Source organism: Cheilinus undulatus, linkage group 18 (genome assembly GCF_018320785.1).
Source record: "Cheilinus undulatus linkage group 18, ASM1832078v1, whole genome shotgun sequence".
Lineage (NCBI taxonomy): Eukaryota > Metazoa > Chordata > Actinopteri > Labriformes > Labridae > Cheilinus > Cheilinus undulatus.
In genome coordinates, this window is record NC_054882.1 from 7,672,949 (window position 1) to 7,691,042 (window position 18,094).

General features: G+C 37.6%; 1 protein-coding gene across 4 annotated transcripts in view; it reads right to left on the minus strand.

Moving 5' to 3' along the window:
• Nucleotides 1–18,094, minus strand: part of slc4a11 (solute carrier family 4 member 11) — a 224,895-nt gene that overhangs the window by 115,621 nt on the left and 91,180 nt on the right. For 3 of the 4 annotated variants that reach the window (XM_041812785.1, XM_041812784.1, XM_041812786.1), the window contains exons 2-3: nt 13,881–13,931; nt 3,876–3,992 (exon numbers count right to left, since the gene is read on the minus strand). In XM_041812785.1, the coding sequence (XP_041668719.1) occupies nt 3,876–3,992; nt 13,881–13,931 (168 nt within the window). The remainder of the gene's footprint in view (nt 1–3,875; nt 3,993–13,880; nt 13,932–18,094) is intronic. The other variant, XM_041812788.1, reaches the window with a different exon arrangement.

The window sequence follows — 18,094 nt, forward strand, 5'->3', positions numbered from 1 at the left end:
CAACAGCTCAAACCAGGTGTTGTCCAAAACTGTGACAGTTTGGTGGGGGGGCAGGGTTTAGGGTTTGGGCAACTGTATGAAACACCAGCCGCATGTGTAGTCCATCAAGTAATCTCTGTTTATGGAGGGATTAGGACAAACTGTAGTGGCACACACTGACAATCTCTCTTATAACAAGAGAAAAAGGGGGAGGGGGTAGAAAAAAAGCTGTCCTGCTATTTATATTTTTTATTTAACAGGATATGTCAGACTAGAAACTGCATATCAAATGCCCTCTCTGTTTAGCTACAGAGCCTGTATCAGACACCACTTGTACTATTACAGCCATGGGTTGATAATGAGGGGATAGTGAATTCTATTCAACGATAGGATAAGGGGATTGTATTTGGTTAAGGATGCATACATAGTCAGTAAAAAAGTGAGAGGAATCTGTCTCCTAAATATGTCCAAACAGCCAAAAGAGGAGTGGACATCCTCTTATTCCTCTTATTCTTGACTGCTAGCTGTTAGCAGCTGACATTACCACTATCTTGTTTGAAAGTTCAGGACATCTAGTAGCTGGACGGAGACTGTCAACAGGTGTAGGAGGAATTTAGATTTTGATGTTTTTACTTTCTATTGGTCTGACTGGATAATTTAAAAAAAACAATGTATCCATACAGAGCTCAACAGTGAGGTTCTGGAAGGAAAATCCTTTTCATTTACTCTATAGCAGATTTGATTATTAGTCATATTATCAATAGTATCACAAGCTACCTGAGAGTGAAATGATGTCACATGCTTTTGTAGAAGACTAAAATTTGTAATATGAACCTTGTTTTAAGACAAAGTTTATTTGCAATCTCAGCCAAAAACACTACAACACCCATAATCCTTGAGTGTCAGGACAATGTCTCTGATTGGCGGGGTCACCATGTACCTTGGAAATGCCTACTGAGCCTGCAAACAAAGGCTGTCAGCTGAAGATGATTACACATGTCGCCACAGTACATAACAATATTTATATAAATTATGAAATATTACAACTTAATCATTTAGAATGAACACTACACTTAAGATAGGAGTAGAAAAGAGGTACATTTATGGATTGAAGGCTTGAAAAGTTATCATTAACACAAATACAATGAACTGCAGCGGATTGTGGGACATGTAGTTTATTCCTCCTTTTAAAGAAACCTTTACACAGACTTTAACATTTGCCTTTTTCTCCAAATCAAATGTTCTACAGTAATGAGTACAAAGGTAGCTAGAAATCTCGGTTCATGCATTAAAGCATTGTGATAAGGATATTGCAAAATGTCTATGGGGGATTTGAATGGCAAATTTCACTTCCGCAAACAAAGCTTCCAAAAAGTGGGCGAACAATGTTGCCAGATCATTACACTTTATGTGTAAGCATGACAAAAGTCCAGTTAACAACTCTCACACCAGCAGAAGGTTGGCATCTATTATTGTCATGTAATCAGAAGTAAAAACACTGCACACCAGTGGCATCAAGCAGAAGACAAACCAATAAACAGCGTGATATTACAAGCCGAAAACTTTATTTTCCTGGTTCACACATAAACACTGTAAACAGAGTTTTTAAAGGTGCCTTTTCAGTCACATAAAAAGCTGTCTGAGTGCACGAAAGGCCAAAATGCACAAAAAATTCCATTTTCAAAATTACCTGTTTACATGCGAACAAAGACTATCATAGGCATGACACCCTCGTATTTCCCAATACAAAAATATTCTCGTTTCTCTGCTATAGTTAGTAAAACATTCATTTTTCATTACACTTTCATGGAAATTCTGTTAAAAAAAACCTCCTCTTACTGATGATATGGCTGAATTAGCCAATTGTTTGTTTATGATAGTGAGAACGGAAAGAGACCATAGACAGGCCATCTACAATGACTTTTAATTAAAGAGACTGACAGAGCACAGAGCCCCGCACTGATGAGCTTCTATCAACAGAAACAGTCTGTCTGAGCTTTTAAGACAATTTAAAAACAATCAGACCAGACAGGAACATTTATCATGACCTCCTTTCTTTCCAACATTGAAATGTTATACAATGTGTAAAACTAGTCATGACTCCACCAGATGCAGAGTCAGACACGGTAGATGAGATCAATAAGGGAAAGGTGCTCATAAATCCTTGAGAAGTTGTCTGAACTTTTGCCTGAGCGAATGCTGAGCCCCTGTCCTTCACATGTAGCCCTCTCTCTGTCCTTTACGGATTCATCTGCTGCTCAGTAAAGTAACGTAATGGGCGCTAGTTTTTACAAGGCTGGATAGCAAAATGTTGAGATTTGACTGGTCAAGACCTTACATAAAGCAGCACAGCTTCAGTTTCTTCACAAGAGGTGATTTCTTTTCAGCAGTTAACCAATTTGCCTGGCTCGGAGGTGATCAAGACCACAAACGACTTAGTCCGGCAAACCTCCCACTTCATGTCAAGACAGACAAGAGAATTAAAAAGTCTTGTACTGAGCTAAGAGGACAGCTGCACCTCTTTAGTAGCTTTTCACCCTTGTTTTGTCATGAACATGCTTTTAATTGAAAATGCTGATATACTATTCAGCAAATAACCTCTGTGGAGTGAGCAACAAAGTAATGGTGGGTTTTTCAGGGGCCCAGTCTTACAAGATGGCTCTTTTATATGAGCAACAGAAGCTGGATCCTGTTTTCAAGGCACTTTACCTTTTCTCATTTTTGTAATTATCTAAGAAAAGCCAAAGTGGTATCAGATCAAGAGCTGCTTGGGAGCCAAACAAGCATCTCTTACTGCTGAGCAGACCCAAATGATGGTTCTCTCAAAGATGGATTTCCCATTGAAACAAATGGGAAATAATGTAGAAATGGGTCACATGTGAGCATTGCCAGTCTCCACTCCTCCAGAATTTAGATGGAGGATTTTAATCCGTGTGTGCTGCCATTTCTCCTTGAGCTTTCAAAACTTTTTGCCTGAATGTGCCACTTCTTTTGGGCCTCAAAAGAAGCTTAAGATTATTTTGCACCAACTTGAACAACTGGCACAGCCATGAACAGCAAAAAAAAAAAAAAAAAAAAAAAGAAACCCTTTGATAGTGCTTCTCTATTCAGAAACCACGTCCTTCCCTTCATCTGGGGCTCTTTGCTGTGATATTATGTCATCTGAAAAAACCTATAAACAGGGAAGGTCCATTAAGGATAGGCCAATTGCACAAGTGGGTCATTTCGTGGAGCACAAAAATGAAAAATTACAGTCCACAAACTATTAACAATAATCTGAAAGATGCTGAAAAGCTCTTAAGAATGAGCGAATATTTTCTATAGTTGTTGAGTGACCTTTAGCCAAACAAGCAGCCATTTCATCCACAATGGGAATAGGAATGCTGATAAAAACTGCCTTAAAGAGAAACTTGGCACTCCTCTTAAGCATACATTATGCACTGCAGATGTACAAACCTATTGAAAATTCCACTAACTCTAATGTTAAAGTTTGATTTTACTCCTTTTGTTTCTTTCTCAATCACAAAATTGTCTCAACAAGAAACACTGCACTTGAAAGCAAATTTTAAGGTGATAAAAAGTGGAGTGATACTGATATACGGGCGTTTTTTAAACATACAAATTCTATTTTGACTTTCTCTATGCCCACTCTCCTTCATATTTAATCCTCTGTCCTTAATCTTGTTTCTTCTCCCACCTTTTTGCCATCTCACCTCTCTGTCAATCACTTCTCAAGCATTTCTCTCTCATGTTTCTGTCTCCCTGACGTTCCCTCTCCCCCTCAGTCTCTTTATCCAGTTGTAACCTTCACTTCTCGTCCACTGCCCTCTCTGTCTCCCTGTCTTTATCTTACTCCTTACTCTCTCTCAGCTCCCTGTCTCTTTTGGTGTACTGACCTGGCCCAGGGCTGATCTGGTTGTCATAGAGGTGGATGTCATCTCCGCAGGCGATCGGCGAGTCCTGTCCCTCCTCTCGGCCCTCGCTGCCCTCCTCCTGCTCCACCTCCCGCTGCTCTGGGGACACAACAGCACAGGGTCACCTCCTGGACGACAGTGGCTACAATACCCACCTCTATCATAGTCATCGTTAGCTTAAGTGGCTGTCAAAGAGGTCTGGAAACCCCAACAGCTACTTACATTGTACCACAGATAAGTATGAAAGCTGCAAATTTCCAAATGTTTACTTAATGTCCATAAATAATTTCAATGTCTGATCTAGACTACATTTAACACTCAGGGGTTGTGTAATTTCTTTTTTCCATATTAAAAAATACAAGTACTCCAAATAATGTCCCAGTTTCAATATACAGTCCCTTATTATGAAATTGAAAACTGGAATAAACACAATAAAAATACAAATAGAAACCTACCCATTAGTAGTCAAATCCTGTCAGTGTAGAGCTTAGCAAAAAGTGTAGACAGCTACAAGATATCATTAGTTTAAATTATGCTTTTCTGTGACAGCTTATCTGAGAGTCAATGAACCATCCTGACACTGAGATAAACATCTGCAGCTTCAAACTAAATCCTCGGAATTATATGCAAATGTTGTTTTAGAGTCACCTGAAGTATGTCAAGATGCTTACTTGTTCAAAAATGACACTCTGATTTTCATAATAAAGTCCCTTTTACAAAAATAACAGTACTCAAAGTGTATGTAGTGTATAATGTACGAAGAGAATGCATGGTATATAAAGCTGTCAAAATTTTACATCCTTGATTTGGATGATAAATAGTAGCAAGAAGTTTCAAAGCTCCTACGAACAGAGACCTTTATTTTGTCCAGGGTACTCATTTACAAAAGCTTTTTGATAATAAATAAGTATTTCTTTGATTTAACCGCCCAAAAATACCACTAATGATGCCCTAACACCCAGAAAATAGCCTTCATATGAAAAAATATAACGTTTGTTATCTTGGTGGGCCAAAAATGACTTAGAGCTACTATAATCATAACTATAGACAAGATTTTTCACACTTTCTGCTAAATAAGACACTAAAACATAGCATAGTTGTGTAAATGATGCTTACTGAATATAAATTACAAAATAAAGAGAGAGAAAATGCTGGTATTTAAAAATTCACATCAGCAGAATTGTTCAGATCTGCTAAAGTGATAATTAATCTTTTAATCTGATGATACCGATATCACACCAATAATATCGTGCATTCCTAATGTGAATATCCAAGTGTGACCTGAAACTCTGAGCAGTCAGATCACCAGAAAAGTATTGTACAACCTGAAGTCTATTTGTTTTTAAAGATTACAAAGTGCAGTTTGTGTAGATAATATTTTTTAACTCTTTGTTGTAGGTGACAGACAATACTTACAGTACACTTCAGTGAATATTGACTTCTATTTTTGTGTTTATTTAAGTAGTCACACAAGCGATATCTCTAAGGACCGACCTTAGAGCAGGACCCTTTTGAAACTGAAGGAATTATCATTTATCCTCTTCTGGCAAATAAAGAAATTTTGGGGCCTTAACATGTTCAAAAATGTATCAAATATTTCCCCAAAATTGACAACCAGTGGAAATTTTTGCATTTTGGTGGAATTATCTGAGTCCATTGCACCCAAACGGGAGGTAAGGGACTGGATAAGAGCTACAGGCTAAAAAATATGTACTAATTTGTATCAGGTCAAGACAAAAAACAAAAAACAAAAAAAAAAACAACAACAACAACAAAAAAAACCCTTTTGCTTAGGACAAGGGTGTCAAAACTATGGCCTGGGGGCCAAATGCGGCTCGAGGTCCACTTTTGTTTAGCCTGCAGTAAATTTTATAATTAAAATGGAGTATGTCCCACATTAGAACATGAAGCTTTTGCGTGACTTTTTTAGGGCTGACAGTCTCAAGTCGATTGGTTGATTAATTGGTCGATGACCTCATGTTTGACCAAAATCCAAATGGTTGAACAATTGCAAGTGCTACTTTAATTGGAAGAATCCATTTTTTGCAGGGGTGAGAAGGGAGACGTCATGTGTTTTTATTTTTTCAGTTTTCAAGTGTTTCAAAATATAATTTACAAAATAAATATTCAAATATAATTTACTTAATTTTGGGTTCATTTGTAACTTTAATTACCAGCTAGATACACTGACTACACTGTTAGTGATAAGTTTGATGTAGAAATAACATGAAGGTGTTTTTTTTTTTTTTTGGTCCGTCCCACGACCAATCGATTAATTGATGAGCTGGTGCAATTTTAGTCGACCAAGTTCTTCTTTGGTTGACTACAGCCTTTTTGTACTTCTTAGATTCAACACAAGACGGTGCTGCCATGCTAATTCTGTAAACAAACATTTTGACAAGAAGAATTTTTTGATATCTTTTTTTTATAATTGTGATTAAACTACAATGACACTGTAAATGGTTAACATATTGACAACCATAATAAAAACAGTATCCTGATGTATAAAGCCTTAACTGATTATCACAGCAAACAGCAGTACCAACAGCATTCCAGGTGCTCTCCCCAGAATCCTTAAATTGATAGTTTATTTGCCTTTTCAACCTAGCTATGTGTGCACACTCAATCACTTTGAATATCTTAACCTACATTAGATTCCACCATTCTTAAATATTTCTATATTTGGCCCTAAATGGGAAAAGTTTGGACAGCCTTGTCTTAGGACAATCTCCTAAAATGTACAAGAAATGCACTACAAACAGCTAAATGTGAAACTATGCCATTTTTAATTGATGGATAGGTTTCAGATTTTTGAGTATCCCTCCGAGAGATTTCATTGGACTGATTCCAGATTTTTTTTTTTTCATGATTTTGCCATAGCGCCACCTAGTGTATGATGAAACAAACAAATCTTATATTATGTTCCATCTTCTTTGTGATTTACAGAATAAATATTGTTCCTGCTCTAATCACCCTTTAGCACAATGCCACCTACTGTTGACAGGCAGTACTGCCTCATATATAAAGTGTAATCTGCTCCTAACTTTAAATTTAATGACAGTCCTGGTACAATCTAAATGGTCTTTCTACCATGTTGCAGCACACCACACGGGCACCCAGTTACTCCCACACACCCCAACACCCCGTGCTGGGGTGCAAGGGCCCTTCAGTGCTGCTTGCAGTAATTATTCTTGCTCTAGGGAGTTTCTTTAAGGTTGGCATAATTTATGAAAAGTGTATCATTTTTAGAAGAACTCTACGTAGCATTTTTAAAATCTGATGCTGACAAAATAGTTTGACAGACAAAGCCAGGCAAAAAGCAAGAAAACATAACTTTTACAGTCAGGTCACACAGAGAGAGGTTTGATTAAAAATGTTGGAAGTGGAACAAGGTAATGAAGAAAACAATACAACAAGAATAAATGCAAATATATGGAATATAAACTATATAACAAGCTGATCTTGCAGAAAAATAAACCAGTACAACTAAAGCAAAAAGTAAGAAATTATAAGGAAATAAAAATGATGAAAAAATTGATCAGAAGAACCCAACAACAGTTTTAACTCGTTGGTGTTATTTTCTCTATAAGTAATTTTTCTGTAAGCTACATTATTAAATCCAGAAATGGATAAAACCCAGTAAATGGTAGACCTGCACCTCAAGTAACACTGAAAAATGGTACAAATTCTCCGAGAAAACTGAATAAATAGGCAAGTCACTGGTTGTTCTGATATGAGGCAGAGTACTTCATGACTCAGCAGGGTTTCAGCAGGTTTTTTTGGTGTGTAATAGACAGGATTTTGTATGGAAGAAAGCCTGGAGCCTGTTTGTGTGACTCATCTGATTCTCTCTCCTTCTGACACAGCAGCCTCTTAAATCCAATCCTACAGTCACCAGTGAGCTCCCAAATATCATCCAGCCACCGCTCTGATGCCACCATAGAACAATATCTCATCCTTGTGCTGTTTATCTGCTGACCTTATCGGCGAGGGGGCCCCCAAATTCAGTTCATTCCGTTTGTCGTGCATCGGGATCATCCCTCTGCACTTGACATTATTTGAACCTGGTTGTGTCGACGTTTTGCCTGCATCCCCCCATGCCTCAGACTCACCGGCTGGGCTCTGACTTTCAAGTCACCTTGAGAGGAAACGGCAGCTGCGGGGCGAAAGGAACTAATCCACTGATTTACTCCAGGAAACAATGCTATCAAATCTAGAGAAGGGTTAACATTTTTACTACTTGTTACTCCTTGAGGTTGCAAATATTCTATTTTATCTACTGTTTTCAGACAAGGCTGTTTAGTTCTGAAACTCTTAAGGCTGATGGTGTTAAAAATCCCAATCTGAATTCTTTTCAATTATTTATTCTGCAGAATTTGCATTCAGATGATAAGCTCATGACGTTAATATACACATGCAAAATAGAAACAGAGGAAGATGGAGAGGTGTGTTTCATATGAAAGCAATGAATGATTGATGTGTTTCCTTCAAACGGCGTGCAGCGATCTGCAGCCCCCTTTCAGATGTGTTTGCAGCTGTGACATACAAAAACACTCCAGTGATACAAACAGCAGCAAAGAGAGCATGTTTGCATCATTAAAGGTGGTTAAAATTTTATGCTTTGTGTTTGGAGAATTACTCGAGAAGATGACAGATGCCTGCTGTCACTGTTGTTCTCTAAGGCTGCGGCACACATTTGTTTTCATGGGGGAACTGTCAATGATTGTTCTGATTGATTTGTCTAAAAATGCTGAAGCCATTGGAGATGTCTTCAGTCTCAGATTGTTTTATCACTGGCATACTGTTTTTGTAGATTTTGGGATTTTTTATGTATCTATTGAGAGGACAAGACAGTTGATAGAGAGAAAATAGGGATGGAAGAGTTGGGGATGGTGCGTGGTCATGGCTGATTTTGTGGAAGCAAACCTGGGGCTTTAGCCTCTGCAGCTCATTTCTTGTTTTTAAACTGGGGAAACTGAACAATACAAAAATACATCCAATATTCTCCTGAGACCTGAGCCTTTGTTTGGAGATTATTTTTATGTTCTCCCACTTATTTGGGATGAATACGGTCTGATAGGTTAATATATCAGTCTTGTCACTGAACAGGAATTTCTTGGAAATTTCCTTTCCAAAACCCCCCAAAATTCCATAATTAAAAAAAAAAATTCTTTGAAAATTCTTAAACATATTTTTAAAGTGTCTCATGAAAAGTACCATAATATTTCTTTAGCTAGTCCTCAAATCTTTCGGTGAAAATTCCTCACCAAGCCTGAAAATTCCAATAAAAATGTCCCAAAAAATTCCATGCAAATTCCTAAAAATTGCAAGCAAATATCCCAAATATTGGAGTAAACTCCCCCTTAAATTTCTTGGCAAATTCTAGAGATTTTTCCCAAAAAATCTCTAAAATTCCATGAAAAAGATGGAAACAACACAAACCCCCTAAATTTGGTAATAATTGCCACAAATTCCCATGAAAATGCATTTAAATTTTTTTTAATAAATTCAAAGCCATGAAACCCTCCAAATTATACAAATGTACCATCCAAATTTCCATATAAATATTTTGATAACTTCCAAGCAAATTCCCTTAAATATCCAAACAGGAAAATAATCCCAGCATTTCAAGCAAATAGCTACCTTAAACTGGAATGGACATTCATTTACCTTTCAATAATACTTAAAAGAGTGTGTTTTTTATTTAACAGATTCCCTAATTCAAAGCAACAGAAGTGGGCACAGTTGGACAGTATGTCCCTAATCCTCCTCTATTGTCATTGGTTTGATTTGACTGAATGATTGGCAAATATGCCTCTAAAATGCTTAAAAACTTTGCAGAAAGTATGATTTCAATTTTGTAAGCTTTATTTGACAAAACGTTGAAACTAAGGCTGCCAAAGGGTACATTTTTAAACTATAATAAATCACTGAATTTCAAGAGTCAATCAGAGCTTTCTGTGTGTGTGTTCAATATTTTGTATTGATTTTCAGTAAATAACAAAAATCCCATTTTACATTTGAGGTGGAATTTCAAAAATCTGCCCAGGCATGAAAGGGGTATGTAAAAGAAACAGAGAAAGATCCTCAAAAAAAAATTAAAATAAAATAAAAAATAAAACAAATATGAACAACTAAAACACACATACGCATAGTCGTATATTGTAAATATTGTCCATCAAGAGAGTAGTTTAGATATTTTCATAATGACCTCTATGCTGCAGATGTGGATAGCCAGAAAATGTAGGGACTCCATGTGAACGTGTACTGATCAAGTTTGTCCAACAGAGGAGATGTCACTCTCTCACAGGCTGCATGCTGAGCCAAAGTTGTAGCCCATTCGTCATAGGGAGGCGGGTGTTTTCTCCTCCAGTGCCACAGGAATATCCGCTTAGCTGTTGTGAGGGCCAGAATAATCCATCATTTCTCAAAATGGGCCAGATCACAGTCTTTAAGTTCCATGGTTGAGCCCAGAATGACCAATTTGGGAGATGTTAGGAATTTCTTTTTCAGGACTTCGTAAATAACCTGTTTGATATTGTTCCACCAGTCTTCTAGTGAAGAACATGACCACAGTACACGAAAAACTGAAGCACCTAACTGCTCACATCTCCAGCAGTTGTCTGTTGGTAATAATTTAAGCCTATGTAATTGCTGAGGTGTCCGATGAGAGCTAATTGTTTGTAATCTTGATTTGTAAGTCAAATATGAAGATGTATTTCAACATTTAGATTTATCATTTAAATAAGTGCTTTACTGCTACACTAGTGTGGTCTGAAACCATGACTTACATGGAGGAGACAGCTTCAAAGAGCTTATTCTGGCAAACACACAGTTAACACTGTTATATATTAAGAAATATGCAGGAGTGCATGTACAAAATAATGAACTCTAATGCATAATGCATAATCTAATGCATCTAGTGATATTATGTAACAGTATCTACACCTTTCAGGAGTGCAGGTTAAGTTGCTGTCTATGTCTAAGTAACCCAGTTAAGTTTGAAGATAAGCAAAGAGTTTTTCTCAAGAAACTGTTCTTTTTTACACTTTTACTTTGTTATTACCTCCGCCAAGGAGGTTATGTGATCGGCAGGGTTTGTTTGTTTGTTAGTTTGTTTGTTAGCAACATAACTCAAAAACTTATGGACGGATTTTGATGGAATTTTCAAGAAATGTCAGAAATGGCGTAAGGAAGAACTGATTAGAATCTGGGAGTGATCCAGATCACCATCTGGATCCAGGAATTTTTTTTAAGGATTCTGTACTATTGGGAGATAGGGCTAATGGCAGAGGTCTGCACTCTCCGAGTGCTTTTCTAGTTTGTACTGTCTCAGTTAAAACTGCTGCTTTTATTTTGAAGGAAAACAAGGAACTTTCAGTATATTAAAAGTTCCAACATTAACTTAACCGCAGCAAAAAAAAATTTGCTTGGATAGAAAAGTGAATGAAAATAGCTAAAGGGAACAGAAAAGAAGAGTGAAGTAAAGGTGACTTCTGACTTGTCCAATAATCCAACTGTGAGTTTTGAAAGTAAAATTAGACATTCAAAGTGTGTAATGTGATTATTTTACATCATTGTGAAAGCAAAAACGCACTCAGGTGAGTAGTACTCATCTGCTGCACAGCTAGATTAGTTAAACTAAGTGCACCTAAAAGTACAAAGTAGCACATAATTGATGCCCTTAAAAAATTCTGTGCAATAATTTTATCCATAACGGCATCGCAAATGCACCAACACTGACAGTCAAAATCAGAATGTTTAAAATAAATGGATTTTAAAAAAGATCAATATTCAATACTTCATTTTTGCTAAGTAAAAAGAATAATAGAAAAAAGGTTTCAAATCCTTTATAAAATATAATTTGAATACTGCCAGCTACAACATCTAATAAAGCAAAAAATCTGAGAAGATTTATAGAAATTTCATTAAAAACCATTTGAAAACAGTTGGTCTTTTTACTGAGCCAACCATTTAAACTCTGTGCTAGTAAACCGTTATCAAAGATTTCTGACTGCATGTAGTAGCTTATGTGAAAGCATAAACATGCATGACATGCACATTAGTGTCCCTAATGAGTAATTTACTCCTTCCACGCTGTTAAACTGTAGGTTATGTTATTACCTTCAAGTGGTTGTTTTTCTCTGTGTGGAACTTTCTAGGTCTGAACACAATGACAGCTAAATTACAGGGTTTCCCACAGTGTTTCAAAGCACAGTCAGCCACCTCCACTCATAAAAAAATAATACATATTCATAATGTAAGGCATTAAGCTTCAGGGAAGGAGGCGGCAGTACTAGCTGATGGGGGCAAATTTGATATGAGGTTATTTTTAAGAGGTTATTTAAGATACATGAGGAAAAGATTGAGCAGCTGTGCTGAGCCTTTACCAAACAACTTCCTTGGAGAATCCCTGAAATAAATCCTAAAATTAACATATTTACTTCTAAAAACAGCCTGCCGTTCTTCTTTAACATGCACTAGGAGGAAGCTGTCTAAAAAGTCAAGCATTACTAAATATGGTCTTTCAAAGTGAAGTGAAATAAACCCTCTGGTTTGAAGTTTATGCATGTGACGTTAATGCTTGGGTCTATGCTATATGTGTATTTCTCTTTATAAGGATATAATTAAGATTATATTATTTATATTAGTATATTCATCCTTTTTATATTCAAACTGACAGAGCAACAGTAGCCATTTCAAATATATCTAAAAAAGGTATGTGTCCATGTACAGAACAGGTTAGGGTCAGGTTTATGGTTTAAAATTATATTTCTTAGAATCAATTTCTGTTCTTTAATGCATTTTTGTACTAGTGCAGTATGTTCCCTTTTAACAATGTATACTCTATATATTTTTTCTTGCAAATGATTGAAGCATTCTTACATGCATTAGATAAATTAAAATAAATTTCATGCAATTTTGGCATAAAGCCTCCATCAAAAAGTTTGGGTTGCTTGTGTTTAAATGAGCAAGGAAAGAGGAACAAGGGAGATCAATCTCAGAGCCCTTCAGCAGAGAGGAAACAGAAATGCTGTCTAGCTTGTGGGCTGTTAAGACACTCCAATTAGAACCAACTGAATTTTGTAGCCACCATTGCTCATATTGCATGCTATCAGGGTACAGTGTAATCAAAAATACCCCATTAATATGAGTAGCCATGTCATTGCTTCATTTTGTCAAACACTAAATGAGCAAATTAACTGATCAATCAAACTAAGGAAGAACATGATTGCACAGATGACAGAGGTAAAGCAGAGCCTTTTCTCCTGAAAAAAGATGGATAAAACAAAATGTTATTTTTCATGTTGCCCTGCTCTCAGTGTTTAGTGTGCACCCAGAGAGCTTCTCTGCTTTCAGACTGACCCTCATTAATGAACCACCGCAGTAACGATGCTGGATAATTCTAACTGGCCAACAGTAATATAACAGCATTTATACGGTGATAAAAGATTTCCTAATAAAGACAGTTATGTCGAGCTGCAGCAGGGGGGCCTCCTGTGAATCTGCTGAGTGAATCGGTGTGTTGCAGGAGGGGAATAATTGGCTGGGGGAGACAGGGAGGGAGATCCAATGCAAGCATGTTCTGTCCTGACGGCTTGTGCAGCACATACTAATTGGGCAACTCGCCTTGGCTTGAAGGTAATGAAACTGCCGCGATCATAACAGCTGGAGCAAAGTTCATTATTTTTATCCAAATGCATTGGAGTGTGAGAGACGGGAGACTTTTTCAGAGTCTGTGCCGCAGCTCTAATCTTGAAATCTCATCTTTCACTATGAATACACTGTACAGTGCACATTACTGACAGAATTAGGAGAAAGGAAAATCCCTCTTGTTCTTCTCCCATCATGATTGGATGATCATAAAGGTCTTTAACTCAAAGATCTTTTATTATGGGTTACCATTTTTCCATGGTGGAAAATTGTCTAGAGCTAAGAATGTATTGTGAAGTGCAATTACATATCCTGATGGTGACCCATACTCACCCATTTCTTGAAAGAAGTATCCATTCTTGGACATCCCAGAGGGAGGCGCCTCTGCAGGAGAGAGCAAAACAGAGAAAGACAGAAATTACTGAGGTGAAACCAGGCCACAGTAAAAGGTACTGCAGGGAGAAATTTTCATTTTGAAAAGATATTTCTGTTTTATGTCGGTTTATTTTAACAGTAATTGTTGGTACGAGAAAGGGTTAAAAATATGAACACAAGCAGTTATCAGAACTTCCATAATCATCTAGCATTCATGTTCAAAATGAAAAGAAAGCATATATTTATGAAAGACAAGTGGAAGTGTGTTTAACTGCTTCAAAAAAGAAAGCAGTAATCGTATGTGTCCATTGAATTGTGTATGTTTTACAGGAAATGTCAAATAAAAGCATGTGTTGTTACAAAGCAACAAATTATTCATCCATATCTGACATGCCTTTGACTTTATGCCTCACATTCACTACTCTTTAAACGGCTGTGTTTGTTGTGCTTCCCCCTCAGTCAACTTGCTACCTGCTAATGCACGGTTGTCTCCCCTGCGTTCACCCCATACAACAAGATTTCTGATTGTAAATATTATCTCAAATCAGAGCGGCTTCGATAGTCTCCAGAGCAGATCAGGCAGAGAGAAATATCACTCACACCGCAGGAAAATCTTTCAAGATTATCTTTAGAACCATCAGATAACCAGGCTTTTGCTTTGGTTTGGTTGACAGAGGGGAAATCAGGGCAAAAATCTGCACCTTTTTTTTGTGTGTGCCAGGCTTACGTCTACTGAGAAATGATTCTTCTCGAAAATAAAAATCCTTTTGAGTTTATTGTCTTAAATGCTAGGGAGAGTTCTTTTCAAATAAAGCATGACCCAGCAATAAAATAAACCAGTTATGAAAATCAGCTGTGTCAAGTGTATTTTGTGTTAATACTGGTGTTGAAGACTTTTTCTTCTTTTGTTGGTGTAAATCTCTGAAAGTGACAGCACTTTCTGCCATGTTTGACTAAAACCAATCAAGTGTGCCAGATGGGAGCCTTCAGTTGATTCAACACTAAAGAACAATGTCTGCTAAAGAACATTGGTTGATGACATTTGTCAATGGGTCACTGTCCACCGAGAGGACCCATACTGGCTGATACCAATATTAAACTAATACACTGGGGCGTAGTGTCCAGAAGTATGCTGACTGATCAAACTTGAGTCCATGCAGCACCAGCTGTTGCAATCTACAAGAGACATTAACAGCTTTAAATGGTAGCCTTTAAAACAATAAAATAAAGAAACATGTCTCCTTTTCAGCTCTGTGTTGTACATAAACCTAACCTTGCACAGCAGATGGAGATGCCCGTTTCAATGTTTCTCACTGGCAAATCCATCTCGTAAAGCTCCCGTCTGAACATTTTGTGACAGGAGCAGTCAGCAACAAGGGGCATTACTTTCAGGTCGGATGGAGTCGTGACATAAGCAAGCAGCAACAAGAGGCCAGTGCAATTATGGTGGAAGAGATTAGCATGGACGCTGCCAAAGCGCCAGTTTTATCAGAACTTGACGACATTTCTTCGTTAAAAGAAGAACAGAGAACAGCAGTGAGTTATTTTCTTTCTGTTGCTCTGATTGGCCCATAAAGATGTGACAGGCAGAACATTCATCCAATCACCCTCCGAGTTCTTTTCCAAAGGGTCTGCTCTTTCCTAAACGCTGTCAGTGAATAGTTTACCAGATGGATGTGTGAAACAAATCCATCTCGTGTGCCAGGTTAACATAAACCTGCAACACAGAAAAACTGAAGCTCAAAGCAAAGTGTCCACCATCTTGTTTTTGTAAATGAGGTTGCTATATCAACAGTCTGGGTTATGTCACTCCATCAGTCCTGTTGGAGATGAGAACAGAAATGGAAAAGAAGCTCTCAATCAAAGATCTCCTCTCAGGGAGTCTAAGATGAGATGACAGTGATAAAACATTTATTGAAACCTCACTTGAACATCTTTTGTCACAAGATTTATACATTACAAGAGTAAAGATAGCCCTAACTTATGGGCAAAGGAATGACGCTTTTGAGACCAGTGTAGGCAATTTCACAAAAGTACTCAATATTTTTTTTCATTTCATTCATTTGTTTATTCAAACAGGTTAAAAGGAAAAAAAAAAAAAAAAAAGATCATTTCAAAACCGTCTGCTCCAGACAATTTCAAAAGTTGTTACTAATAAATGGAAGTAGGATATACAGTACTGTGCCTAACTTTAAGACATGTTTGGGCAAAAAAAATGAGGCTGAAGTAAGGCTTAGATGTGGCAAGTAAGCTGCCTGAGAGCACTCTCAGGTGGGAAGGAGAACTGACACAACCTCAGTCGTGCTCTGGATGTCCTTGCATGCTACCAGGGGCATGGGAAAATAATCAGCTGAAAAAATGACAAAGTTCACACCTTTGAGGCAGAGTAAAGGGTGGATGTGGTGTGTAAGCATGGCCTTGGGTACTGTCCAGGCTAGTAGTAAGGTTGACATGAGCCCTTGGTTTGGCTGAGGATGTTCCAAAGGCCTGAAATCCGCTGGTGGCCCAGACAAAAAAAAGGGAGTCCAGTTTGTGTCAACATGTGTTGAACTTGACTCAGGCCACCCTCTCTCTTCTCCAGCCCTGGGATGTGGCACATCGGGCACAGTGATGAATCCCTTGTGCCTTACATGCCTGAAACGTATGCACATGACTGGAAATGAGCCTTACAGCCATGAAAACTTCAGCATCAATTTTTGTTTAAGTGTTAATTGAGCACCTCCTTTACATAATGTGCAGGAAGGGGCACACTCATATCCTAACACTATCTGATAATCTCTCAAGAATGAAAAATGATTAGCAAACAGAAAAAGAAAAGTCAGAAAGGAAGTGATTAAACCAACTGAGACTTTCTATATCAGGTTTGGTAAGTAAAACATTTCTGCCTAGCTGTCTGCTCTGGTCAGAGACATAATGAGCACAAACTGGCTAACCTTGGCGCTCAACAAAAGGGTGAAAAGAAGAATCCTCTATAGGGGACAAAAACCATTATCTGAAAAATGTAAGGCTTTCGCTCCTAACATGTTCATTAGATGGGAGAAATGTTAACGGGCAATGATTATCTGCTATACACTCTCCTTTAATGAGCAAAGGTCTTGACTTAGCTAATGCATCCAGTAATAATCCATAGTGAGCCTCTCTTCCAGGAAAGTGATCTTTCTGCAGTGGCAAGGAAAGCATTCTAAAATGGTGGATATCTCATTTTGGAATTAAACTTAATCTGGTGAAGAGCTGCACTAGAAATACACAGAGAATTTAGAGAACAACATTTCAGAAGGGTTGTCACGAGGCCCTGTGGATGCGTGCAGCATGTGGATGGCACACAAAGACGACAGAAACGGAGAGAGGATACTTTGAAGGTTATTGAGACATTGTGGGCTCGTGATGAAGGAAGAACAGGGGACTTTGCTACAAAAACTACAGGGAGGCTTTTTAGAGCATCAGGACATTATGTTTACATATTCATCTATAGCCAAAGATCAACGGCAGGTCTCAGGGGGATTTCTCTAACTTGACTGCTTAAATGACAGCACATGCTGCACAATAGGGACACGAATAGGCTAGAAAAGATGCACAATCTGCTGCACATATCTTTGCAACATGTCAACCTACACTGTCCTTTGAAACTATGTAAGACTGAGATGTATATAAAGGAAGAAATCATGATATACATGCATAGTGAGCTCCAAGATTAATATGGATCAAATGAACCAATGTATAAGCCCTAGTAAAATAATCTAGTTTCAGGTAATTCATCATTTTAGATAACAAACAGCCAAGTTGTCAAAACTTTTGATACTATCAGGAACATGTTTTAAAAGATATAATGTGTTATCTTCATTGTCTAACTTATCATACCAGTATTTGAGCTCTTAAAAACTACAGTTCTTCAGCCATATTTTGAACTTAACAGGAGAGAGCACTGTCTTCATTTTAAAAATTCCACTGCAGCGCTTTGCTACCCGAATGCTATCAATGAATTTGAAAAATTACAACAGTGGGTGAGAGTTTGGCTGCAATTTTTGGTACTCAAAAAGAAGTTAACCAGAATTGAGTGCCCAGGACTTGGACAGCTATGGCAACCCTCAAGGGACATATGACTCAAAAGAGACCTGTTAGCACTGGAAGACAAGTTGTGTTTCAAAGGCTCTGCCCTTTCCTAGACGCCTTGA